The 27381-nt window shown below is 35.6% G+C and overlaps 1 protein-coding gene across 3 annotated transcripts in view; it reads left to right on the plus strand.

The window, feature by feature from the left end:
• Positions 1-27381, plus strand: part of LOC145688183 (RNA-binding protein 5-like) — a 108884-nt gene that overhangs the window by 45978 nt on the left and 35525 nt on the right. For all 3 annotated transcript variants that reach the window (XM_081762044.1, XM_081762043.1, XM_081762045.1), the window contains exons 6-11: positions 1421-1490; positions 3912-3985; positions 5557-5670; positions 8583-8697; positions 19447-19668; positions 26353-26579. In XM_081762044.1, the coding sequence (XP_081618170.1) occupies positions 1421-1490; positions 3912-3985; positions 5557-5670; positions 8583-8697; positions 19447-19668; positions 26353-26579 (822 nt within the window). The remainder of the gene's footprint in view (positions 1-1420; positions 1491-3911; positions 3986-5556; positions 5671-8582; positions 8698-19446; positions 19669-26352; positions 26580-27381) is intronic.

Below are 27381 nucleotides of genomic sequence, written 5' to 3' on the forward strand. Positions count from 1 at the left end.
CCCAGACCCGCTTGTCCCCCAGAAAAAATTTTGGTCCACCAGTGGGTGTTTAGCCAAATGAGACAAGCTGCCGCCGCCTAGGCGCCTGCCTGTTGCTTCCACCATTTCATCTAGCATACTGTTCACAGCTTGCCAGCAGCTCGCGTTTAGCGTAGGGATGGTAACAAAGTTTCGGTTCCAGCGGAACCGGTTCTGTTTTCAGAACCGGTTCCAGACCTGGATCCAAAGAACCGGTTCCAGACCTGGATCCGAAAAAACGGTTCCGGAACCGGATCTTTTAGAACCGGATCCGTTCAGACCCGAAAACCGGTTCCACCAGGAACCGGTTCTGGCCATCCCTAATACAGACGACTGGGGTGCCGCTCACTATGGGTACCGTCGCGACTGGGTTTTTGACTCTTTGATGTTCTGCTTATTTGATGGTGGCACATACTCGCCATGTCACAACGAGGATACGAGTTTTGTGTGTTTTTAGGTGAGGTTTCGGCGCCACCCACCTTCCACACGCCCTGAGCTCGCTATTTCTCTGGTCTTATTATTGTTATTATTAATATTGAATTGAAGGTTCTAAATAGGAAAATAAATATTCGTACTTTTAAATAGAACTATATTTAAACTCTTGAACAATTTGTCAAACTTTAAATTACTTATCGCACACACGGTGGAAGACTGTTACAAATCAAAATTACACATTTGTGGGAACATGACTTTTGAAGTTTGTTATTCTATCAAAATCGCTTCCTGAAATACTGGTATTTCTGCCATCTAGGGGTTCATTTGTTTAGTTACGTTTATGCGGAAATACCACCAGGTAGAACTAGCTTCTCTCTCTCTCTCTATTCTCTTTTGAGCCATGATAACTCAAAATTTCCATTTTTTGAATTGTAACACTCTTCCACTGGGTGTGCGATATGTAATGCCAGAGAATATACATGTAGAAAAAATTGACTCCGGTATTGTGTAGTTTATATAGTCGATAATGTGAAAGTATAACTCCTACTGGCACTACCTTCTATGAATTGTTATTGAAAGTCGGTTTTGTGTATGAATAGCCAAAATATTCGGATGTCGGATGGATATATTTCGATAACGGATACTATTCGGATAGGGGGACTCTAATTTATACTAATGTAAAGATTATAGAGATTAGAAAATAAAGATACTGTGATGAACTTCGGGAGGTGAATAGGTATTCCAAATGGAACGATAATTACAATAAACATATGTCGAAAATGACCTGCTTTAGAAGCAGTTTTTCTTTTCTTTTTATCAAGTTAAAGCTTTTGAAATTGTTCTTAATAAAGTTCCTTACATCTAAATCTTCTCAACGAAGTTTTTCTTTCAATCTGTGTTTATTATAAATATTTGTTTCTTTGGCGCATTGAATCACCTTCTACAAGAAATTCTTTTTCTTTATTAGATCAGACAAGATGTCTTGCAGTGCAGTCTAATGCCTAAGGATATACGGCTGATTAGGAAGAAAGATTCAGGTACGCTTCATATATATTTTGTAGCACTAGTTGAAACAGAATCCAAGAAACTGCTCACTGGTTTTTATTATCGCTAGGTGATTTTTTTAATTAAATATCCCGATATTAATTAATTATTTCTTACGGCATAGATATGTAAGTCAGGTAAGTTAGTGGATGTTTGTGTTGCATAATGAAAAACTGAAACGAAACCTTACGTCGATGAGGGATCTATCTTTGTTGATATATTTTGGTGCCTAAAACAACCAGTAGTTCAATGCATAAGGGAACAAGGATTACATGGAATTTATGTTGCGCTTGTTTCCGTTTCTCACCCAAGTTGATGTATTCCAATTTTTCTCTTTTTGAAATAAACCTTATGAAAATTTTATGTTGGATGACAAGTGCGATTCAAACTTTTGCCCTTATAAAATGGCTTTAATTTGCACACCATGAACCCATAAACTGAACTTTTAAAGCGAGAAGTCAGAAAATATTTTTATCAGTATAGCTGGTCAGATACGCTCAGAAATGTATAACTAAGTAGACACAACTTATGATTACAGCATCCAAGGTTTGCGTAAAGCTTGATCCCGTCGGAGTGTGACACCAAATGATGAGTATTGACGGTCGGCTGTAAAATACATAGACGCTCTTAAGTAAATCGAAATAGTTATCTCGCAAATTAAATTGTATTTGTTCTTTTACAATATTAATAGTAAAATCAAAAGAGTTTTGTGCGGCCGATAGATGATTAATTTATCATGTTGTTGTGGACAAACATTGTACTTTGATTTATATATATAAAAAAAAACAATAAAAAAAATTCGAAAGAACTTCGGGAATAAAATTGGCATTAAGTTATTTTTGTTGTTATAGGATATCACATTATGTAATGGGAGGGGTAAATAATACTGACAACTTAATTGCGTTTGTAATGTGTCAGTAAGGGAATACCTGGAAATCGAATTATTAGGGAATTTGAAGCATATATGGAAAAATAAGGGAAGCAGTTCCAGTGCTTGGAAGCAAATATAGCAGCTGATAAACTTCAAGATTTCGTATTTCGAGAAAACAAGTTTGTTCCAATTATGCACTAAAAGAAAGAAATAAAAAATGACAAATTTTTAATTCTTGGAGTATAGATTTTAGTTTGCTACATATTAATTGATACCTAGTAGTATTTATCATGTTTAATTTTTTATTTTGCAATTTGTGTCGGATCAGCTTACAAGTAATATAATTTCTTACCAAACAAATAAATCTACAAACTTTTAATATATTGTTATTATTATCATAATTATAACAATAGAGCTCCCGTGTGGCGTTATGGTTATCACACGCTTCTTGAGCGTGGGAAACTTGCGTTCGATTTCCAGTGAAAACTCTTGTAGTTCGTATTCTGCGTCAAATTGTAGGTCTATATCTCATACAGCCTTAGTGCTGAAAGGAATGTTGAACTCTGAACGACCCAACTAGTGATTATAATAGACTCACTGGGACCTGACATTTTCCCTCCAGTTTGAAACATGTTTTTGAATCTTCTATTTGCAAGTGTCTGCTGATTTCGATTCAAAAAATTCAGAAAGTATTTGTGTGCATATTTACGTCATTGTAAGGTTTTCCCTGCAGTATACAGTAGTCCTTGAGACAGTGAAATAGATAATAATCAGAGAACGAGTGATGATAATGTGCCAATAATGCTGTCAATACTTTATTTTATTGGAACGTTTTGTTACTATAATACAGTATTCGGATTATCTGAATCCAACTGTATTGTGAGTTATTTCGATTGGTGGGTAACTCTGAAAGGTCATGTTACCCTTTTTTATCGAACCAAAGGTCGTACATGGATGTCGTAATGTGTATCAAGTAATACTTGCCATTTTAAAACAGTTAAAATTCTATGTAAACGGCAATATAATTTTTACTATATTTAATCAAGTTTTTACCGTTAAAATAATAGTGTTGTGCGTTAGCCTTGTTCATAATTTATGTTTAATTCACCGTGTATTTCATAATTTATGTCAAATTACTTTTATTGCTTTGATCGAGGTTCATGGTTGAAACTGTAATATACAATTGACGATATTCATAAATGCACTTCATAGTCAAGGATCTTTTGAGTGAGAGCTAATTTTTTTTTGTATAACTCGTGTGTGTGTGTATATATAGCAGCTCAATTTGTATGTGCTTTTATTTACGAGTGTTAAAGATCGGTTTTGTTAAAGATCTGTTTATTTCGTGTACATTTCATACTTACTCAAAAGATTACTTTCAAATATATATTCAATTCTTGTTTAGTTAAATGTGTATATTTGTAAAAATACGAGATTGTGTAGCCAGTGAGCAGAACCCTGATGTGAAAGTTTTCTCAGGTTGTTTAATTTACAATATAGTGCACCCCATATAATTAACACATATGTTGGTCCATCTGTGTAGGTGCATCACGAGGCTTTGCTTTCGTCGAGTTTAACACGCTCCAGGAAGCCACTCGGTGGATGGAGATGAAACAGGTATCTTGCAGGTTTCTGCCAAGGAATTGAGGCCCAATTCTGTTGGTGGGCCACTCATGTTTTCAATTTTTCATCTTTCTCTGTGGTATTCTACACCTTGTGTTCCCTACCAGACTGACCCCTGTATGGGTACAGACATTTAACTTCAAGTTTTTAATGTAATCCATGAAGTATTTGAAACTCTAAAGTGTTGTGCTAAGGTAGTTTCGTTTGATATTAAAAAGTAACGTTTCACATGAGGAACACAAGTTTTAATGAGAGATTAGTATATATTAAGTAAATGTGCCAACGCAGGTTTTGTTATTAATTAAGGCACAGATTGAGTTGACAGTCTATTATTTTAGATTTGAATCTATTGCAATGGTTAAAGAAATCAAATTATTAAATCATGAAGTAAATAGTCGAAGATATACAGTAATTGACTTATTAGTGAGCGTATGAAAATGTGTTAAAATCAGCCGATGGAATTGCATGCTTAGTTGAAAATCAGTATATATGTAAATATATAAAACCGTCACTCACGTGATCGATCTAATTACAGAACCACTAGCGAATATTTAAAGATGACAATATGACCTTCCGTTGTTATTCTGTCTATTTTCCTGCGGTGTCTGACAGGACTAGCGGGCCTGCTAATGCAAGTTTTATATGTATATAATAAAATAATAAGCTGTTATATTGGTTGTGCATCATTGATCGTTACCAAGTATATTCTGTAGATTTTGCCTTGAGTGTAATAAGTATTTTATATACTTTCTGCAATACTTATTGCCAATAATTTTGTTCATAACAATATTAAACCGATTGTGTTCATACCTTGTTTCCATTTAAATGCTTATAATAATTTGAAAGCAATCCTTTGTTAGTTACGGATTTACAAATAAAGTAGGATCAGGCAATCACACACACTCTAGAAAAAAAAAATGCTTGTGGTAATTGTAAAATTTGGCGTTAATAACAACATATGAAAACTCGCCTAGAGAAATTTCGCCAATATTTGCCTTTGCAGGTTTTTGTAAAAGTAGATTCATAAACTACAATTGGTGCTTACAACATGTTGTACATTATCCCCATGCAACTTTTATTTAGTAGAACGTTGTAGTATTGTACACCGTGTAAAACGAAGTTAACTCTTGCATCTTTAATATTCTTGCCAGACATAGTAGTAGCTTTTGGATGGATGTGAAAAATTCTAATGTTGTATACCTGGATCGTTGCTTTATTTGTAAATATAGTAATTTCAGTTGTAAAATTATGATGCCGTATTCGATAGCATCTATCCTGTCAGATACTGTCCCCCACTTACATGTTTTGTAGTTTACAGTATTTTTCGTAATAAACACCATTACTGCATGAAGAAAAGCACTTGAAAAGGCGAACAGATGTAGGGTTCCTATACGTATAGTGCCTCTCTAATTTGAACACCTATGGCAATTCTGCAAGAAAAATGAGTCAGCACCTTGCCATCTTTCGGGAAAAAACAATCAGCATCTGACTTTTGTAGAAAGGACCTGTGAGAGTGATTATTTTCTCCTTCGTTTGTTTTCAATATACTTTTCTTTCAATTTCAGGGTGTACTAATGCTACAAGATCAGTATAGAGCCATAATGCAATACAGCATACCTAAGGACATGCATGGAGATAGGCTTGTTACGAGATCCTCTCAGGACTGGTATTGTATAAAGGTATGTGTGTTATTTAAAGGTAAAATAAGCTTAGAAATGTATAATAGATATACTAATGAATAGTCCCTTCATCTCATAATCAGTATTATTATTATTATTATTATTATTATTATTATTATTATTATTATTATTATTATTATTATTATTATTATTATTATTATTTAAACATGAAATTCACAAAAGTCTAAAGGAAGGGATCATTTATCTTCGCTTCAGAAGACGAAATTACTCAAATTAAATGAAGGAAATGAAATTTTTAGTTTAACGTCCCGAGATTATGCACCGATGCTAAGGGAGATATTGGTGGTGATAATGAATAAAATGGTGGAATAAAGATAGTGGGGTGTAACAGTAGAACTCCTAGAACGAACCAGGAACCGTACGTTCCAGAGGTCACCGCTCTACTACCAAGCCACCGTGCCCTCTACACAGAACGTGCACCATTTATTCTTATTAGGATTTGATCAGAGACTATATTGGCTCAGTTCAAGAAATCACGAATATTTTCCTATAAGGAAATTAGTGTGGAAGTGAATGTAGTTAAGATACACGGTGACAAGTCGTTACCTTATTAACACGGACAATGGAAACCTGATAATCAATGTAATGAAAAGGTGAATGAACTTAAATAAGAATGAAGTAAATTAGGAAATAAAATGTAAATTGATTATCAAAAATTGGATCTTACTACTCTTGTTACAGAAGAAATTAAAATATAAAATGTATATATATATATATAAGCATAATTATGTGCGTTGTGTTTTGGTAGAGAAATAGATGACCAAATAATGGGCACACCAACCATTGAAGTTCACAGTAAGTGCAAGTTACGGAGTGCCATGCGTATAGTAAAGATCGAAATGTCTAAGATGGGAACACATCACCCTCACGGGGTATATTGGACTGTTGCTGGGAAAGCATTACGGTAGACTAAAAGAAGGTGGATGGTTAATATAAGCTGTGGATAGTAGGGAGGTGGATAACAAGTCTGACTGAATTGCGGTGCACAAGGTAGCATATAAAGGTGGGCTTTTGTTTTTCATCAGTGACTTTTTGTGTTTCTCAAAACATAGAACTAGTTAAACATGCATATGTAAGTAACTTTTAATTATTTTGTATTGGTCGAATTCATAGCAATAGTGCGTTTTTGTGCTTATTATACGATTTGCTTAAAAAGAATCTCATTTTGTAAAGTTTCAATTGAAGGTAAAAAGAAGCATATGTGTATTGCAACTAAACTCAGTATGAACTGTTCTCTGCTCTTCTCCTTATTGTAATCTGACTCATGACAAACACATTCAGCCACAAACATGATGTTTCCAATATTTGTAACGATAGGGACACTTAACTCCTACCACTGCTTCTTATTCCATTAACAGTGCTATTAAGAATATAGCAATTAGATGTACTTCTTTAGTTGATAGAAATTGCCTTATTTGAATCAGTGGATCACAGCAGTCAGTGAAATATGTATATATAAACGTTTACGTCCAGTGTATTTTCTTCTACTAGTAAATAGAAGAACTACTCTAGTTTCTATGTCAGTATTTTTAGTTAGGAAGTTTTCTCGATTCTTTTGTATCGAATTTAATATTACTTGTTTGGGATTTAACGTCACGTGACTGGTAGATGCAACGTTAAATTTAAAAGTAGTACCTGAAAGTTAATTGATCTCATTATTCGCTCCTTAAACCGCGTGAAGAGCAGTGTTATCAGTAAACACAAATAATACTTACGTAAATTTGCTGTAGACTAGCAGGAGTCCCCGTTCGTTGCACGAGAAGAATAAGGCGTAATGAATACTACATTTATACCCTTACGTGTGGCTGTTCATGGTACACTTATTGGATTATTGGGAAACTCGTGATATCAGAGCGATTGAAGATGGCAAGGCTGCACGAGCTCGACTCACCCTTCCCTTTCTTCCGTTGTATATATATATAATAAAATATAAAACTCAGAAACACACGTTTAATTATTTTAAATGAAAAGTCGAAATACCAAATTTCATTTCTCTAACCCTAAAGAATTCCAGGATATGGATATTTTAGTGTCACATCTTTTTCTTCCCATTGCGGTCAAATATTAAAAAGGCTGAAACACTTGTTAAATTATTTTAAATGAAAAGTTTAAATACTAAATGTTATGCCTCTAAATTCAAGGAATTCCGTGATTTGGACACCTTGTTGTTTAAAATTTGACTTGCAAGGGAATGACATGGGACTTATAATTATTATATGATGTCCATATCTCGAAATGCCTTAAGTTTAAGTTTAGTCATTAAATTTGGATTTGGATTTTTCATTTAAAATAAGTATAAACATGTAGTTCAGCGTTTTCTAAACTTAAGGAATTTCGAAATATGGACATTTTAATATAACAATTCCAATTCCCACCGATTTTTCTTCCCTTTATATATATAAATTAAATCACGTTTCTAAATACCGAATTTCATGTCTCTAAACTCAAGTAATACCGAGAAATGGCTATCTTATTTAATAATTGCAACCCGTCCACCTCCCCTACCACAATGAATTTTCAAAAATTCTTCCTTAAAGGTATCTTACGTTGTAAGCCCTATATGTTGTACAAATTTCAATTTTTGAAGCTTGAACAATTCGGCCTAGGTGTTGATTAGTTAGGACTACTTCTTTTAAATATAAAGATTGTTCAAAAAATTATATTAAACGTCGAATCTTCGCTGACAGCTGTCAATATTGTTAAGAGTTTTTGTGTACTAATGTAAGCATTTATTTCTCTTACATCCTATGCTTACTAAAACTTTTCCTTACCAATGTCTTTCCAATGCTGACAGTGGTCAGGGAAAATTTGACGAACTATCTATAATAATTTAGAAGAGCTAGATGTGTATCTTTGAGTTTATTGATCTTATTATGTTTTATTCCTGGTAGTGCGGCGCTCATAATTTCAAAAGGCGGGATAACTGTTTCAAATGTCACACATCACGGCAGGAATCCGAACAAGGAGAAGACAGAAGCGATGAAATCAGCTCACATCCAACACATAGTAAGCTGAAAATGTTACTAACTTTCCAGTCATGTTTTGCCAGTATTGCACGTTTTACAGTAACTCGATATTTTCCTACTTTTTCCCCTATCTTCCTGAATTCCATACTGAATGTTTATGGTAATATATTATTTTCTTTTACCTAAATCACATTTCCATTTTATTAATAGTGTAGTAGCGTATTTATTCATCTTTAAACCGAGCTTTACAGTCACGTAACGTCTTTATTTCTTTTGTTGTCAAATCTTCTACTTACACGAATAACTTTCTCCTGAATTTATCCGCACATTCTCTTTCAGTTCAATTTTTGGAAATATTTTTGAATAGCGTGTCATATTATCATATTATCCTGAGTTAATTGACTGATCTATGACGTCTGACCAAGCCTTTATACTCAAGAGTAGCGACACAAATAAGATGAACCGAAGAACGGAGAGCGCGAGGCGGGAAAAAACGTTAAGAAGTGTTGTCAGTGTGTGAGTAGTTATGGATCCACTAGTGATGTGCCTACAAAACCATAGATTACGAATTCGATTTTCTTTGCCCTATTTGCTTGGCGTATAGAGAGGGGAGAAGCAAACTATGTGCCACATATCATCGAGTTGGAAATGACTAGCCTACAGTAAACCTTTTCTGAGCAAACATTTCTTTTTGTTTACTTGAAAAGTCAGCAGTTGTCAAGAAACATTCGAAAACTTCTTCATGCATTTTTCTCCTATGTATAGTCTGAAAAGGAAAATAACACTACACGCACTATTGCAAATTTTGTTTGAAGTGAATACGAGAAATCGCCTTTTACATCGTTGTCAAATGATCGTCAAGATGTTCGAAAATCTCCTCCTCCAGGTTGGAGTTTGGATATTACGCCCCTCCCCCCTATCCATTCATGAAACGACACAACATTCCAGTTTCCTCAATACGAATGCGTATAATAATATTTAATTCACATTGAGAACTAATGTACACAGAATTGGAGTAATTAGCGTTCGGTCTTCTTTGTGTTTACGGGCTAGAGTGGTGTTGTGTTTCTGTTAGTAGCAGTTGATGTATGCTGTACATGTTGAACAAAATGTAACATGTTTCTGTTGTCATCATTCTCGTGTGTGATAGCATAACTCTACAGCACAAACGACCAATATGGTAACACTGGAAAGAATACAAACAAAACAATAGGAAATTTGATAGAATTGCATCTTCATTAGCGCGATCTATATTTGCCCTTTGCACTTGAAATTGCCGTATGCAATCCATATTCCTTCTTAAAATCTGTTCTGAGGGCATAACAGCATCCTCCAGCACTCATATAGAGCTATTTCATAGCTATATGGGTAGCGTACGCGTCCTCGGCGCAAGAGACCTGGATTCGATTCTTGGTGGAAGCTCATGTGGTTCGGATCCCATGGTAAGGTGTAGGTCCATGTCTCTTAATAGTCTCTCTGCTAAAAGGGATCTAACCTCAGATCCAATTTAATCATATTCCACATAGAATCTTGACACAGTGTGACACCTCAAATCGCGTGTGCCAAATTTAATTATCGTTTCTTAATTAATCCAGAAGAAACTGTAAGTCACTTTTTAAAATCTAAAGTTTATGAAATATACGCAAGAAAATAAACTTCCGTTTCGCACTTTTTTTTTAATGTCTCCTTTGACTTAAAAATAACATTGAAAATGAAATGAGAAAATAAATTTCATACATAGAACATAGATCTATCACCATTTCCGAAATTGAGAAAAGTAAACGCTAGTTCCTCAGTGCTTTATTAAATTATGAAATTTTCATCTTCCACAACAAACTGAACGTGATGTATTCAGACCGCAACTAATAGTTTTAAATAGAATGTGATTTTTAATGCAGGTTCAGCATAATTGGAAGAAAATAAGAAATTTTAGTTTCAGACACTTCTTTTGGAAGTGTCCCTTTGCCCTTGAAATGGCATCAGTAATTTGGCGGGTATAGCGTTACATAAATTACTAATTTTCTTTCATTTTAAGGCAAAAAGATACATTATGGGTAAAAATGCGCGTGCATTTTGAACTTGTATCATATTTTTATTTCAATGTTATGTGCAATATGAGCCGAATTAAGGACATAGTTCTGGTAAGTAAACAATTTTCTGTTCCTGCTTTGGAATTCCCATAGTTGGAGCAAGGAATCCTGAAGCAGAAACAGAATATGATATACTTACCAGAAATAGTGAAACCATAATCACACACGCCTCAGGAGTGCACTGTAACACTGTAAGCTCTTCTGGAAAATATTGCATTAAATAAAGAGGGGAGAAGTAGAGAAAACACAGAAGTAACTTTAAAGCTTCGAAGTGAACGCCATGCTGACTGCGTGGCTGCTTTGTTCCTACAATATATAGATAGATATAGTATGTTCGTATAACAAAGAAAGTGAGAAAATCAAAATGAGAATTCTATTTGATAGTTGTGAATAATAATAATAATAATAATAATAAAACTGAAAACAAAAATATTATTTTTTCTTTCGGGGATAATGTCTTGTCAGAATTTGAGACGGTCAAGCAAACAAGAAAGAAACATACTGAAGGAGAAAATACTGTCATTTGTCGCAGTCTGCCATTTTGACTGTGTGATAAAATGTAAGAAGTGCGGCTAGGTCACTGTTAGAACAGGCGTCAAAATAAAGCACGCATGCAATTAGAGAGGGCGATTTAGGAGGGACGAAACCTGCAGAAAATCTCTAAGAAGGAACTTCAAAATGCATACATAGTAAAATAGTGGAGACTATAGAAGTATCGAGACACAAAGAAGAACCTGGAATAGAGAAGTGGTTAAGAGTTTTTTGTTCCTTCCCCCCCTTCTATCTAGTGTTTTCCCCAGTCTTGATAACTGATCAGACTTTCTCCTGGTCACACGCTCTTTTGGCATGATTAACTCACAAACTGAGACTTTTTTTTTTTTTTTTGGTCTAGTGTGCCTTTTCTAGTCTCTCTCTTAAGCTTTGAAGGCGGCCACTACTCTTGAAATCTGCGCTTTATATATATATACCTGACGTATCAAAAGTCCGAGGTCACAAGCAAACTCTAAGTTTATATAATTATATAAGACGAAAGTTGTTTGTTGGAAATATGTTGTTGTCAATCTAAAATGGTGAAAATTTTCAAATCACACTAGCCATTTGGGCTCCTCGTTGGTAAAGTGTCTATGTTAAATGGAAAAGTAACGTTTCCAGTTCAGCAGGCTGTTCGAACAGGACGTAGAGGCACGGAAAAATGATGCGGTGAACATGCACATTGTTGTGCGAGGAAACCAAGAACACCTCAAATCGGTTTGCCAATAATGCTGTATTTTTGGTATGGTGAGGGCCCAAGGGAACAGCTTGCTGAACTGGCAACGTTGCATTTTCATTTAACATAGGGCGAATTACCAGTGTGGAGGCTAAACGACTGGTGCGATAGGAAAAATTTTACCATTTTAAGTTAAAAACCATCTATTTCCAACAACTTCCTTCTGTTTCTATTGTTCGTAACTTTACTCATAACGGAATCGACCTATGTCTCCAGACTTCTGATATATTGACATTTTAGGCTGTTGGAAAATACCGTTTACAACACTTGATGTGGTGAAAATACCCATAGAAACTTTAAAAAGAAAAAAAAATCCACTAAACATTTCCTCAGACTTGCTTGGTTTTAGAGTTACGTGCTGCCGCCAGATGCGGGGAAAATTGTAATTGGAGATGAATATCTACAAAACTATTAGCTATTGAGCTGAAGCGGCATGTTATTGTCTTAGACTTAAAATCTACTCTATCCAAAAATGCATGATTCAGAATATTTTAGTAGTGGCTCAAGGATTCCCCCACAGAAAGTTAAGGATTTCCATATATTGCGTTAAGAATGGTAGGTCTGATTCATGACATATGGAAGGACGTCTTACAACTTAAAAAAAAAGAAAAAAAAAAAAAAAAACATCAATTCCTTTAACAGAATTAAGGTGATGAAGGATTTGTTGTATGTTGTGCGTAGTTGCTTTAACTACAGCATGGAATGAGTAGTGCATAAAATGAAATTAGATAAAATCTTCGGTTAAATGAGCCACAATCATGCCCTTTGGCATTAAGGAGACAGGTGGTTAGTGATATTTAGAAATTCTGGAAGAATTAGTGCAATGAAGAAATGCAACCTTTTATTTACATTTCTCATTGGTTCACGTTAATAAAGTCATAACACTAGTGCTTCCATTGTTCTGCATGTTTTATTTACCTGGTGAATGAGACTATCCTATGTTCGTATCGCCATATTACGTACGAGTATTTTTTCACATTGGAGATTTCTTAGCAAGTTGTGGTGGGTAAAATAGTGCCCATGGGATTTCACAGTTTTCTCCCATTTTGTATCACTTTCTGGTTCCATCAGCTTGTCTAATTATTCATTCCTTTAGCCTAATGGGCATTACTATGGAATATATATTTTTCAAAAACTCTGGGTAAGTTAGTTCACAAACTTAGGGATGTAGCAGGAGGGAATCCTAGGGTATCTGGCCTTTAATCTATCGCCACGATGATGCGGAGGGTGAACGCGTTTTACACATTTGATGTTTGCATATTTGAACAGTCCATGAGATATTCCTTTGTAGGCCGGCTGTCACCGTGCTATTGTAGTATGGTCGTCTTTGTCATTATCTGTCTCGAAGGTTTATTTACTCACTGTTTTCGAGACCTCCCTAACACAGCCCTTTTCAGTATTGTGGTAACAGAACCAGTTTGGGTGCTTTCATGTGTCATCATCCCCTGTGCGTTTTCTACAATCTTCTGTCCGCTACGGCGTAGAGGAGAAAGAAGAAGTGTATGGTGATTGAGTGATGGAGTGTTCATCTTTACTATAATATGTCCCACTTTTGATTCCAGATCCAGTGAGTTGGTGCTGGAGAACATAGTCTTTTTTTCTTTCTTTCTTTCTTTCGAAGTACTCGTGTTTCCCCGTTCATTTTTATTGCACTAGTTCTTCCAAAATCATTAACCACCTATCTATTTTATCGAAAAGGACGTGATGGTAGGTAGTTAAACTGAAGATTTTGTTTGATTTTATTTTGTTCATCCAATAGTCACTTGGTGACGGCCCGATTATTTCTCCAATAAATAAATCGATTTATGCACTACACTCATTCTCTGCTGTAGTTATGCAACCGCGCATAAGACACCAAAAATCTTTCGCCATCCTGATTCTTTCAAGATATTGATGTTTCGTCAGCGAATTTCTGTTACTTGTAAGACTTCGTTCCATACATCCTGAATCGGACCTACCTTCCTAGCAGAATCTCTAATTTTCTATGGGGGAATCTTTCGCCACCACTAAAATATTTTGAATCGTACGTTTTACGATAGGGTAGGTTATAAGACGAAAACTTGGCACCTCAGCTCAATAGCGAACAGTTTTGGATATATTCACCTTCAAAGTTCATTTTCTCATGCATTCGACGACAGCCTGTAACTCTGAATCTAAGTGATTCCGAAGAAATACTTACTGGAATCTTTCTAGATTTTATAAGTAGATTCGATCTTCAAGCGTTGTGAAATTGAGGTATAAAATTTAATGAAGATTTTAACGGATTAAAATTAATAACTAAAGATGTGAAAAATAATTGATTAACTTACTGTTAGGGAAAGGTAACGGTTGAAATTGAAATCACCTTCGAAAGTAATTGATTAAGATTTAAATTAATTTTCACTACTATGTAATGAGAACTACCGTGACTTGTGAAACTTAAGGTAAAAATTTAGTAAAGATAAGAACGTGGGAAAACTATTATTATGAAAAGTTATTGTTTATCTGTAGTATTAAAAGGTAGTAACAGTAATTAGTATATATAACGTCTGTGTCATATCCTTGTAGAATATCCATTTACATAGGGTTTGAGAAAAAAAGATCTTTGATTAACGTCTTAATCCTTATGAAGGTAGTTGGCGAGTACTTCAAATTACATGCCCGTAGCCAAACTTCCTCTATAAAAATTGAAGGGGTAATTTGGATAAGGGCGTATCGACCTATTTCCGGTAAAATGAGATATACATACTTTCTACAATTTTGAGCATGTCCGTATGTGTCTAGATGGTGTTAAGGTAATATCTCTGCTCCGTAGCGAACGCCTGTCTCCGAAAATAGTGTGTGAATACGTTGGTTAATTGGATAAGGGCGTTTTTTTTCTGCTCTCCTGAAAAATTTAAGAATTGCTAGTTACGCCCTTATCCAAATTTACCCCTCAATTGTGACTTGAGTATCTAGAATTCTGAAACATGTATTTTTGGATAGCGCACATATTAGTTCCTAACTGAAGTCTCGACTCGACTACGGTAGATCCCATAGTTTTGGAGCTATGGACCTTTAAAGTTCATTTTCATGTTTTCGGCAGCCTATAACTCCGAAAGGAAGCATTTGTGCACTCAGGTTGGTCTATACTTTTTGTCTTATCTTGGTGTCAGGAATCACCTCCCAAATGTTGTTGTTGTTTTGAAACACCCTCTGGATATATATATATTAGGGATGGCCAATTCCGGAATTTTTACTTTCCGGAATCCGGAAAGTAAAATCGGAAAATTCCGGAATTCGGAAAAATTCCGGATTTCGGAAAAAATCCGGAATTCAGAAAAATTCCGGAATTCGGAAAAATTCCGGATTTCGGAAAAAATCCGGAATTCACAAAAATTCCGGATTTCGGAAAAATTCCGGATTTCGGAAAAAATCCGCAATTCGGAAAAAAACGGATTTCGGAAAAAATCCGTATTTCGGAAAAATCCGGATTTCGGAAAGATTCCGGAATTCGGAAAATTATTTTTTCTTTTTGTAATCCTAAGAATTTTGTTCAAATGCAAACGAACAAATTTCCTTTTTGTAATCCTAAGAATGTATGATGCAAGTTAAGCTGAAACTTACATCCTAAAGTATACACTACTCAATCTTCCCATGGTTAATGAGATGTAGTCCAAAAATACGATGTACTCCTAATATTTAATTTTTGTTTTACTGTGATATTGTCCAGAGGTAAGACATATATCACACTGAGATAAACAACTTGACATAATGAAGATGTTATCATACGTAGTTTTCCAGAAAATCGTGAGAAACGATTTTTTATGAAGTTAAAATATGCGTCGCTTGTTGCCAGTGTGATGCAATTGATAACTTTTATGCTGGAATAGTCTTATTATTATTATTATTATTATTATTATTATTATTATTATTATTATTATTATTATTATTATTATTATTATTATTATTATTATTATTATTATTATTAATCGTTTATGTACTGTAAAAGAAAAATATGAACCGTTAAGTAGTAGATTTTATCTGTTGTTTTTTGATATCTTCTAACAGTAATAACAAATTGCTTGTAAATACGCAATGATTATCAAGGACAATGGCATATTAATGTAAGGACTACTCTGCAGATTAGCAATAAACAATAAACAATAGTCCCCCCCCCCAAAAAAAAAGTTACTAACTTGGGCACGTCAGAATGTTCGCGAGAATATAGGGACGCATTGAGACTAGCAAAAAACGTGGTGTTATTATTACTCAAAGGGCCGTACGATGGAGGCATTAACGTTAATGTTAATGGCACCAATGAGCACTTACTTGCTCTAACGGTTAACCTCATTTTTGAGATGATTCTTAGAAGTGGGCGTGTTGGCATGCAGTTGGAGTACTAACGATTTGCGTCACTAACGTAGCACTAGCGACGTTTAAAGTCGAAATTGGAGTCTGACATAAGTGGCTTGTCAACTTCACGGACATTATATTTTCCTTGAATGCGAGAATTTTGCGCCCGGGAAATTTGCGCCCTACCACAAAAATAGGAAAAAATGCGCTCGCAATATATTTGCACTGGGATGTTTGCGCCCTACCCCAAAAAGAGGGGAAAATGCGCCGGCTATATATTTGCACTGGGATGTTAGCGCCTTACAATTCAACTTATTATTGTATTGTGTAAAGTAACTTCCACTCGCACTTGAACTAGGCTTGCCTCTCATCGTCTCAGTGAGTTACTCCATCCGTTATAATATTCCGAACAAATGAAAAAAAATACAATTTTAGTTCACTAAAGGGCAATCCATACAAATACAATTTTTCATTATACTACAAAATTTACAATAAACGTATAAATGACTGATATATATTAATATAATCAAAGAGTATAATTTAATCTACAAAAGGCTGTTTGGCTCTACCCAGATATCTCTGTTCACAATCCTTGCGAGTTGTTTGGCTTTTCAGGACACAAAATATAGAAAATAAAATGTAAAGTGAATGTAAAATCAGTTCAGTAATATTATCAAGAAAACTATGTACAGTGTGTTTACTTGCTGGAATTACACTTCAAACACACAATTGCGTTCAGTCGTTCTTTCAGGAAAAATGTTCCGGGGGCACATTTAGTATTCCGGAGGGGGGTCACTGCTGGTACTATTCTATTTATTATTATATTATAGACGTATTATTTTGGTCTCCTCCGAGGGAGCACTCTGAGAGCTCTGGGGAGGCCAGTGTTCCCCCAAAATCATCTCTGGAAGAAGCAGTGATTGCGTTGATCCGTTGTGTTCTTTTGGCTTATATTGAAGTTTATTCTCCCCTTATATAGCCACAATTCTATAAAGGAATATCTCCATACTAGTGCGCAAAAGATGGTTCTTGAAAACAATTTATTGTTCAGCAAGACAACGACTCCAAACATACAGCGGAAAATACTCGATTGTGGCTACTTTATACAGGGGTGGATCCAGAACGGACTTCTGTGGGGGCGGTCGGCGGTAATACTGCTACTTTTATGAGCTCCAAACTTGTTATGGATGGGTTTATTTATATATAAAATAAGAGTTTCCTCTTGTGGGGGAACACTGGATCCGCCCCTGACTCTATAATACCTTGAAACAGCTTCGCACACCTCCCCAATCCCCAGACATGAACCCCATAGAACATCTATGATCTGTTCTGGAGACAAGAATCAGAAGGCACAGCTTGTCTACTAAAGAAGGCCTAAGAAAAGCTATTCAAGAAGAATGGGACATAATCAGTCCCGAAGCTACAGAACTACGAACTACTACAGGTGAAATCAATGCCACGAAGACTACAGACAATCATTAACGCACAGGGTAATCCCACAAAATATTAAATAACGTAATATACTTTATAAGCATTAATTCAAGCATAAGTGTACGGTGACTTTCTACGTTTACAAAAAAGGAATTCTCTCTTTTCTTCTGAACAAAACAGTGATTGTGTTTGTTTGGCCTTTCTCTTGTATATAGAAATAAAATGTATGAATGTGTAGTCTTAATTCTGGTTATATATATATTTTCCACCTCCCGTTCTCATGCTACCTGTTTTCAATATAAAGTATGCACGGTGTACGAACACTTTCTGCGCTCACTGTAGGTATGTTGACAATAAGCGAATATTATTAGAATATTTGTTGAGATTTATTTTCCTTCACTGCCTTTCGCCTGGTTAAAAAGTAGTTTGCAGTGCTTTGGAGCAGCTGCAGGTGGGAACGCGATAATGTTTGAGACATACCGGCGACTTTTTTGTGTGAAAATAAGACCTTTCTCATAAAGTAGTAAATAACTGCAGTAGCAATTGTTTACGTAAATGATAAAGACATATCCAACTACAAGAAATTAATACAGTATATATAGCCTATTCATTATTGTGTTTCTCTTTTAACAGCTACTAGCTAAGGATGGCCAATTCCAGAATTTTTACTTTCCGGAATCCGGAAAGTAAAATCGGAAAAATTCCGGATCTCGGAAAAATTCCGATTTTTTCTAAATTCCGGATTTTTTCCGAATGTCGGAATTTTTCCGAAATCCGGAATTTTTCTGAATTCCGGAATTTTTCTGAATTCCGGAATTTTTCTGAATTCCGGAATTTTTCCGAAATCCGGAATTTGTCTGAATTCGGATTTTTTCCGAATTCCGGAACTTTTCCGAATTCCGGAATTTTTCCAAAATTCGGAATTTTTCCGAAATCCGGAATTTTTCCGAATTCCGGAAAGTAAATTTTCCGATTCCGGAAAACAAAATTTTCGGAATCCGGATTCCGGGAAATTTTGGCCATCCCTAATATATATATATATATATATACATGTATGACCCACATTTGTGTATTATTTTCATATTAAATAGAAATACGTAGTAAGCTCTCTGAAAGTGGAATTTGCGCGAATTATATACGAAGGTCAGAAGTTGTTTTCTTTTACTTTAAAGTGGGTTTACTGTTACTACATGGTGATAGGTTCAGGAGAGATCAAAATGCATTTTTTCCTTATGGGATATATGAATTTTAAATGACGCTGTGGTATGCTGTTCTTGTCAATATCGATCTTTGATGGAAATCTAATGTACTTAGGTATATGCATAAATTCTGATAAGAAGCAATGTGGCAATAGAAGTGTGTCAAACTGTGACCTTTGTCCCCTCGCAACTTGCATGTGACTTAAGCTGGAATATCACGTATTTTACCAGCTGACCGTATAAAATAAACCCAATAAAACAAGGTGCAGTTCAGCATACAGATAGAGAGGACCTATCGAAATTTTATTTTCAAGACATTGAAAAGATTTAAATAAAGTACCTTTTTATTTATTATAAACATTTTATGTGCATAAACTTAGTGTGAAGAAAAGGTTTTTAGAATAATTTAGACTATTGTAGAGAAAATTTTGCGTTTATTGCTTATTATTTCGAGAATAAGAATGCATTTGAAATTTGCTCTTTTTCAGCTGTTCTGCTAAGAAGTTTGGATGTGCTGTCGACTGAAGATTCCGTCCTTCAAGCCATTCAGAACTTCTCTTCATTGCCCATCCGTAGTATTCGTATTGGGCGTGACAGTCTAACAAATACTTCACGAGGAGTGTGCTATTTAGAAATGAATAGCGTAGTTGATTCGATGTATTTACATAACGCATTGTCAGCAGATCCACCTGTTATTGATGGAAAGAAGGGTACGGTAGTAGATTAAGTAGAGTTAAGTTAAATTAAATAAAAGTGTTTAGTGTCAAGGGAATAAAATCAAAAGGAGAATAATGATGAAGGTAAATGAATAGTGATGAAATAGTTTTTTAAAGAAAATATGCATGCACTTTGTTCGTTCAGTACAAAACGCGCATAAGTTGCTACTAAGAAAGGTAAACCGAACTACTGAGTCATTGTATCTCCTTGCTCTTAGCTAAATTGACTTTTTTTTTTTCTTTTAATCAGTTTCATAAGGAAGAAGCGGATTTCGCATTTGGTTTATCTGTTCTTCAGGTGTCGGTAACGCTGTTCGTATCGAGCGAAAACGAAAACTATGAATAAACGTCCTTAAAACACCCTCGCCAATGGTGTAATGTATAGCTTGCCCGCCTTCGATGCATGCGGTCCCGGCTTCGATTCCCAATGGGAGAGCATTGCAATTTGAACAGGTTACGCTGGTTCGGTTTTCACCTTAAACTGCACTTCCACGTCTCATATAGCCTCAGTGCTGAAAAGAGACACTAAATTTAAACAAAGAAACAAGCAATTCTAAGATTCGAAATCAGCCTTTTGATTTACCTGACTGTTGGCAATATCAGAACCTTGCCTGTCAGTGATATCGCCCGTAATCTATTTTTGGAAACTTTAAATGTGTTTTTGAGAATGAAGAGAATTATTGTAGATTGGGAATCAGCGTTCTCATTTTATCCGGTCGTTTTCATTATCGTGCATAATTTGTCTGTGAATGGCGTTGCCAGGAATCTTGGAAGGGGGCTTCAACTGTATCTCGAGAGCCGTTTAATATCTGAAATCAGCACTCATACTTTCTATTTTCCATTTTGTTTGGCTGTGAAGTCACCAGGAATTTGCGTGAAGAGGGGAGAGAATTTCGATTGAATCTGTAGAACCAAAATCGCTATCGACAAACGGATATCAAATTCGGAGTCAGCATTCCGATTTATTCAGCCATTTCTAATCATCATGGTCTGTCAGTGATGTCACGTGAAACCTGTTTTGGGAGTTTGAGATCTGTCTTTAAAATATCTTAAGACAGATTCGAAAATCAATTCCTACTATGTTCTGAGGCTGAACCTGTTTGTCAGAATACCGCCAAGATTTTTTATATTATAGAGAGAGAGAACTGTCTTTTTCCAGTTCTTTTACCTAATTGTCAGTTACGTTGCAAGGAATCCACAGAACTTCGACGAGAGGCGATTTTAAACTAAGTGTAATAATAACAATAATGCTTTTGTAGTAAGGTGTCAGTTTCGCATTGGGTGTTGCCGGAACATCAAAAGCGCGAATGAAGCGTTCAGGTTTTATATATAAACTTATCTATGAGTAGATAACATGCTTTCAGAGTAAAAAGTACTTTTCAGCCGTAGTTTTAACTTTAATATACGACTTACATTATGTACTCAAGATACTGCAGCATGATAGCCATGAATTTTACAGCAGTAGGCATTAATTCACTGTGTGTTCCGTGTGCATACATTTACACTATATTTTATACTTTTATGATATATAAAAGTAAAAACGAGGCGAGAGACAAACCACGCACTTCTTTGTAAATTGAACACTTGGAGTTGATTTATGTATATTATTTCTAGATTATATAATAATTGTGATTCTAAATTATTGCAGGGAAGGCTTATCATGCTAAACATTATTACATAATATTTAGTGAGTGAATTAACCAGTGAAAGAGGTACTCAAATTTGCGTCATTATTTCAGACAAAATTGACGTTCTTAAAGAAGAAACTCTTCTGTTACTTTAATATTTGTAGAGTCATATCATTATTTAACTAAAAATCAGCTTCACTGAACAGTATGCACTAATCGTAGCAAAAAACATTTACTTTGTACTTACGAAGAAAGGACTTTGAGGACGCTAAATACAGACACAGAGTTTTCGAGATTCAGCGGTGTGTAATTGGAGTGTACAAAAAAAGGAAGGAAATTCAGTCAAAAGTCCGGTCATTTTGTTGCCGTTGGCCGTATATACAAAATAATTTGTATGGAATTATGTAAGAATACATTTTAAGTAGTATGCGTAAATGAAGAATTTTAGTATTTTAATCAGTGGTAACCATTTTCTATGATTAATTAATAAAAAGCTGCTGTTGAACTATTCATATTTGGCCTAAACGTATGAACTAGCAATGTTCATTGAAACTAACCCCAATATCAGGTTTTATTTGAATTTAACCACTAAGAAATTCTCTCCTTCCATTAATGTGTATCTTTCTTTTCTCTCTCTCTCTCTCTCTCTCTCTCATATATATATATATATACGTGGATGGATAGATATAAAATTATTATAGATATAAAGTTATCAAAATAATGAAAATATCTAAACAGAATGCAACTTATCTAATTTCTACTGCTTTGTACCACCTTTATCTGTTGCACACCTTGTGTTCGTCGTGAATTTGAGACATATAACTCGTAAATCGCTTTCAGAGAAATGATGGATCATTCTGTATGCAGTGCAGCCCTCAGCTGCTTTACCGATAATGGAGAAGGAAATCTATGCTGGACTCGCTGTTCTATGACTGACCGTAGATGTTCAGTAATAGTCAAATCGAACGGGGGAGATGTTAAAGTTCATCGAGATGTTTTCCAAAGTACTCCTAAATAGATCTTGCTGTGGATATTGGCGCATTGTCATCGTGGGAGACTGTTTCGTTGTTAAAGAACAAGACTATAGGGACACCTTGTCATCTAGAAGGGCCATATAATCACTGGCAGCAGCTGGTCTTTAAAAAGAATAATAGGACCAACGGAATATAAAATTGCGGCTTACACCAATGGAACCACCACCATGTTTAACGGTCGAAGTAGGCAGTCCGAAGTGTAAGCCTTTTTAGGCATTTGCCACACACAAACTCAGTCTCTTGTTGAAAACAATGAAAAAAGTAGCCCACTGGGCTATATTAGTTTCTTCTAATGATCAACAATCTATATTTTTGTACTCTTAGCACTTTTTTGCTACTATGCTGGCGACGGTGAACCAGAATTTTCCAAATCACAAAGTGACATCGGGTGTTGTGTTTATGTAACCCTTGTCGGAACGTGGTTGTAGAAATAGATTATTTCAGATGCTGATTGAGTTTTACATTCAGTTGTACCGTATTAACTTCGCGATTCTTGAGTGTTCGACGATCCTTTTATCTAGACTTGATTTTCATCCATTATTCCTCTTTTCTTATAGGTCTTGCCACAAATTCTTTATGCCATCATTACTATGTAGCTTGTTGCTGTTGATAAAACACTGATAATCTTGAATACACTTGTTTCAATTAACCGCACGCTCATAATTGTTTGCTTTGAAAATCGGCGAGGTCTCCCATTTTCCTTAAACATCTGTCTTGTTACACACAAGAATATGTGCTACACCTTCGCGCGTACTTCTCACTATCATCCAAAACAGAACTAAGATAAATGAGTCACAAAGCACGAATGTTCAGTGTTACGAAGTCACCAATATTGTGTGTTGCAGTGCATGGAATTTATACAGTGGATATATACTGATGCGCATTTGAAAGTGAAATGTATACAGTAGAAAGCGCATTTGAGAAAGTTTAGTGGAAATTCATTAGTCTCGCCCAAAGTTGATACATTAGAAGATAATGGTAGATTTTGGCACTCGCAACATGGTTTTCGTGAAATATCCCGAATACGCTACACAAGATGTTCAGATACAACCTGTACTTATCTTAATTGCTCGTGTAGCCACGCCGAGTGATCGCATAAAGCAGGTGGCGACATGGTGGCCCAATGGTAACGTGCCATCTCTGGTGCAAGAGTTCCCTGTTTCAGTCCAAGACCATGTGATATTGTAATGAATAATATCGTGTCAATGTATTTTTTTTGGGGGGAGGGGGGTTCCCGTTCCTTCCAACATTCTCATTGTAGCAAGTTTGTAATAATCACTTTCCATTGATCATCCGTTTCCTTTAGCCTAAAGGTATATCTGTGAAACGTTAAACTAAGGGTTTTATTTTCACACACGCAGCAGTTTAGGCGGTAGCCAGTCGTATAAATGCTGAAAGTGTCTGGGATATTGTATCCCACTTTTCGCTTTAAATTTTGGTGTAGTAAGACTATAGTCATTCCTGGAATCCTTTTCCACCATATCGCATAAGGCTTAAGTTCGGTGACGTAGGAGACCAGGGTTGACGGCGTGACCTTTCGGTATGAGAACGGGCGTTGCGAGAGGATTCATTGCGAGTCCCCGTTCTGTTAAGTAGGGTTTAAAACGACCCATTCTGTCCAGGCGATTCTCTGTGCGTCGCTGATACATGGGAACGTATGATGTAAAGTTTAGTTGACTTCTGAATGAGAACAGTGAAATTATAATTGATTGTTTGTAAACAATTGTTGCTTCCAGGATCAACATGTGTAACACTGACAAATAGTATTCCCTATATATTATTATGTTTATTTTGCGTAGTTGGCTTTGGCTGAATTCTTTTACTTGTTCAGTGTTTTTATGATCATTTTTATGTAACTCTACATATAGTGACATTGGTGACGGTGACGGTATCCATTTAGCTACAAATGTACTATTTGAACGTCTGAAACAACAGTTTGGCTACAATGAGCAGTTTTTAACAACGCTCTTAAGCACGCTGTGTAAATGTCTCCCTAGAAGTGTTTACTGGCAATAGGAGCAAAAGATTTTACGGCATACCGTATCCCGTTTAAAATTTGTATACGTAGTTCGTCTTGTGCTTTGTGGTTCTTTTCCAACAATGTTTTTTCAGTAATTGCTATGAGGAGTGTATATTGAGAGTAAGGCTCTGGAAACCATTCAGTTTGCCTTTCTAACAGTATTGGAACCTTTTTCATATTATAAGGTAAGTCTGACATTGAGACAGATCGATCCCTTTCTTCAATAATGAGCAGTTTCAATGGTCAGAACCAAAATATCGAAATCCCATATATTTAATTCAATAGATATCTATACTGGTAAGAGTACTAAAGACTTTTACCAGTTTCTATGAAAAAATCGCATCTCATTTAGAATATTTATACGTAATTTTCTCTTCCCTTTGTCATGGTTTTACAACAATGGCTTTTCGATAATAGGTACGGGGAGTGTAATGATTACAAACGCTTTAGAAACTCTTCAGTTAGTTGCTTTGGAAGTATTGGAACGTTCGTTTTTTCAATTGTAAACCAATTCTGACTTTAAGATAGTTTGGTACCGTTTCGTAAGAATGACCTGCTTGTAACAGTAGTTACAAGGAAAATATTAAGTTCAATCTATACAGTCCCCTAGATATGTTTGCAGAGAATGCTGCTATAAAGCGAAGTTCACTTCTGTATGACAACCATCAAATAGTGAAAATTTTAATTATTTCCAAAATAATTGTTGCCTCCAACAAGAAAAGGATCAACAATACGGAAAATTGACAAATACCATTCCCTAAGTATTATGCTTTTTGTGGCTTAGTTGATTTTGGTTTTCTTTTATTTGTTCACTGTTTCTGTGATTGTTTTTATGTAACTCTTCCCAAATACTGACATTGATGACGGTTACGCATTCTGTTGAGCTAGAAGCAAACTTGTGAACGTCCAAAATAACTAATCTCAGTTTTATATTTTACTATTATTTTTTGTATAAATTCTCGTTCTGTATTATCTCTCTTAATTTTAACATTATTTTAGTAATTCATAATTCTTTCTATTATCAATCTTATATTTTTAAAATTTATTATTATTAATAGCTGAAATACCCATTCTTCGCATGGGTCACATAAAATATGTATGTAATCAAACTAAACAACGAAAAGAAAAAAATATCGCTCATTTTCTACTACTTTTACATATCCATGTAAACACCCCCTGAAACGCCCTAGTTCGACTTGTGAAGAAAAAAAAAAAAAAAAACTTTCGGCCCCTAGCCGACGGAGCTGTACACAATCATTTCAGCGACCGCGAAAACAATGGATTTGACACTAATATAAGTCATTTTGGATTATTTTTGTGTGTCTCGGTAACTCCCCCCTCCCCCGCAGGTGACCCCCGGTCCGCATACAGTGGTAGCTGAATTTGAAAGTCATCGCTAATGGAAGGGTCACCATTAATCTCAGCGACCGCGAAAATGATGGGTTTGAAACTAATATCGGTCGTTTTCTAGTATTTTTTCCATCTCTCTTAGTATCCCCCTCCATCCGGTGACTCTCGGCCCGTAGCCGAATAGAGTGAATTTAGAAGTTAATGATATTGGAGTTTCACCATTGATCTCAGCGACAGCGAAAACTATGAATTTGACCCTAATATCGATCGTTTTCTACTACTTTTACAGTCCCGATAAACGCCCCCTCCCCCTCCGAGACCCCTTTGCTCGAATTAAAAAAAAAAAAAAAAACCGCTTCGTCTTGGTTTGGGGCCTGGACCAAGGTACCTGTGACCCAAATTTGCTAACCCTCGGTCCACTTGTCTGGTCCCCAGGCCGTACACAGACAGACAAACAAACTCGATTTATATTAGATTATTATTATGTACATATATTTCTTTCTCCAGTAGTCTTTCGGATCACCCTATCTCATTATTTATTTATTTATTTATTTATTTATTTTACTTTCAAATTGGCAACACTATTACACGCAGCATTCCATGTTTGGCACTACTTTGATATACATCTATATATCTTTCTTTTCAGTGGTGGTGTGTTACCGTAAACTTCCACAGTTATCAAAATCACCGTCAGTAGCGGCTACGGCGTTAGCAGCTGCCCAGTGGAGCAATCAGAGTGGAGACTTGCAGTACGGACCTGAAGATGTAGCCCGTCTAGCTGAATACAGTGCTTCACTTTATGCTTCAACACCTGAAGAACATGCGACTTACGTCCAATATTACCAGCAATATTATCAAAAGCAGCTAGCAGAGGTATGCATTATCAATGAGCTTATTTATAACAAACTAGAGTATTTATACTCGTGGATTTTTGTCTCTATATTCAGGGTAAAATATCTTTATATATACGGTGCTTCAAAAACATCGACATCGTTGGGGAGGTGATTCCTGACACCAAGATAAGACAAAAAGTATAGACCAACCTGGATGCACAAATGCTTCCTTTCGGAGTTGCAGGCTGCCGAAAACATGAAAAAATGAACTTTAAAGATCCATAGCTCCAAAACTATGGGACCTACCGTAGTCGGATCAAGACTTCACTTACGAACTAATACATGCGCTATCCAAAAATATATGTTTCAGAATCCTGCGGTACTCACACAACAATTTTTATAGAGGGAGTTTGGCTGGGAGCATATAATTTAAAGTCCTCACCAATTACCTCTATAAAAATTGTTGCGGAAGTACCGCAGAATTCTGAAACTTTGATATTTTGATAGGGCACATACTAGTTCCTAAATGAAGTCTTGAACCAACTACGGTAGGTCCCATAGTTTTGGAGCTATGGGCCTTTAAAGTTCATTTTTTCATGTTTTTGGCAACCTATAACTTCGAAAGGAAGCCCCAGGTTGGTCTATACTTTTTGTCTTATCTTGGTGTCAGGAATCATCTCCCAAACGTTGTCGGTGTTGTTTTGAAACACGATATATATATATATGTATATAAAATATACAGTGTATATATAGCAATAAACAGTGATTCATGGGAACTTCGATTTCATGGAGTTATATACCTTGAAAACATGATGATGAAATGTAATTAACATGAATAATAT

Source organism: Thermobia domestica, chromosome 6, assembly GCF_964235325.1.
Source record: "Thermobia domestica chromosome 6, izTheDome1.hap1.1, whole genome shotgun sequence".
Classification (NCBI taxonomy): Eukaryota; Metazoa; Arthropoda; class Insecta; order Zygentoma; family Lepismatidae; genus Thermobia; species Thermobia domestica.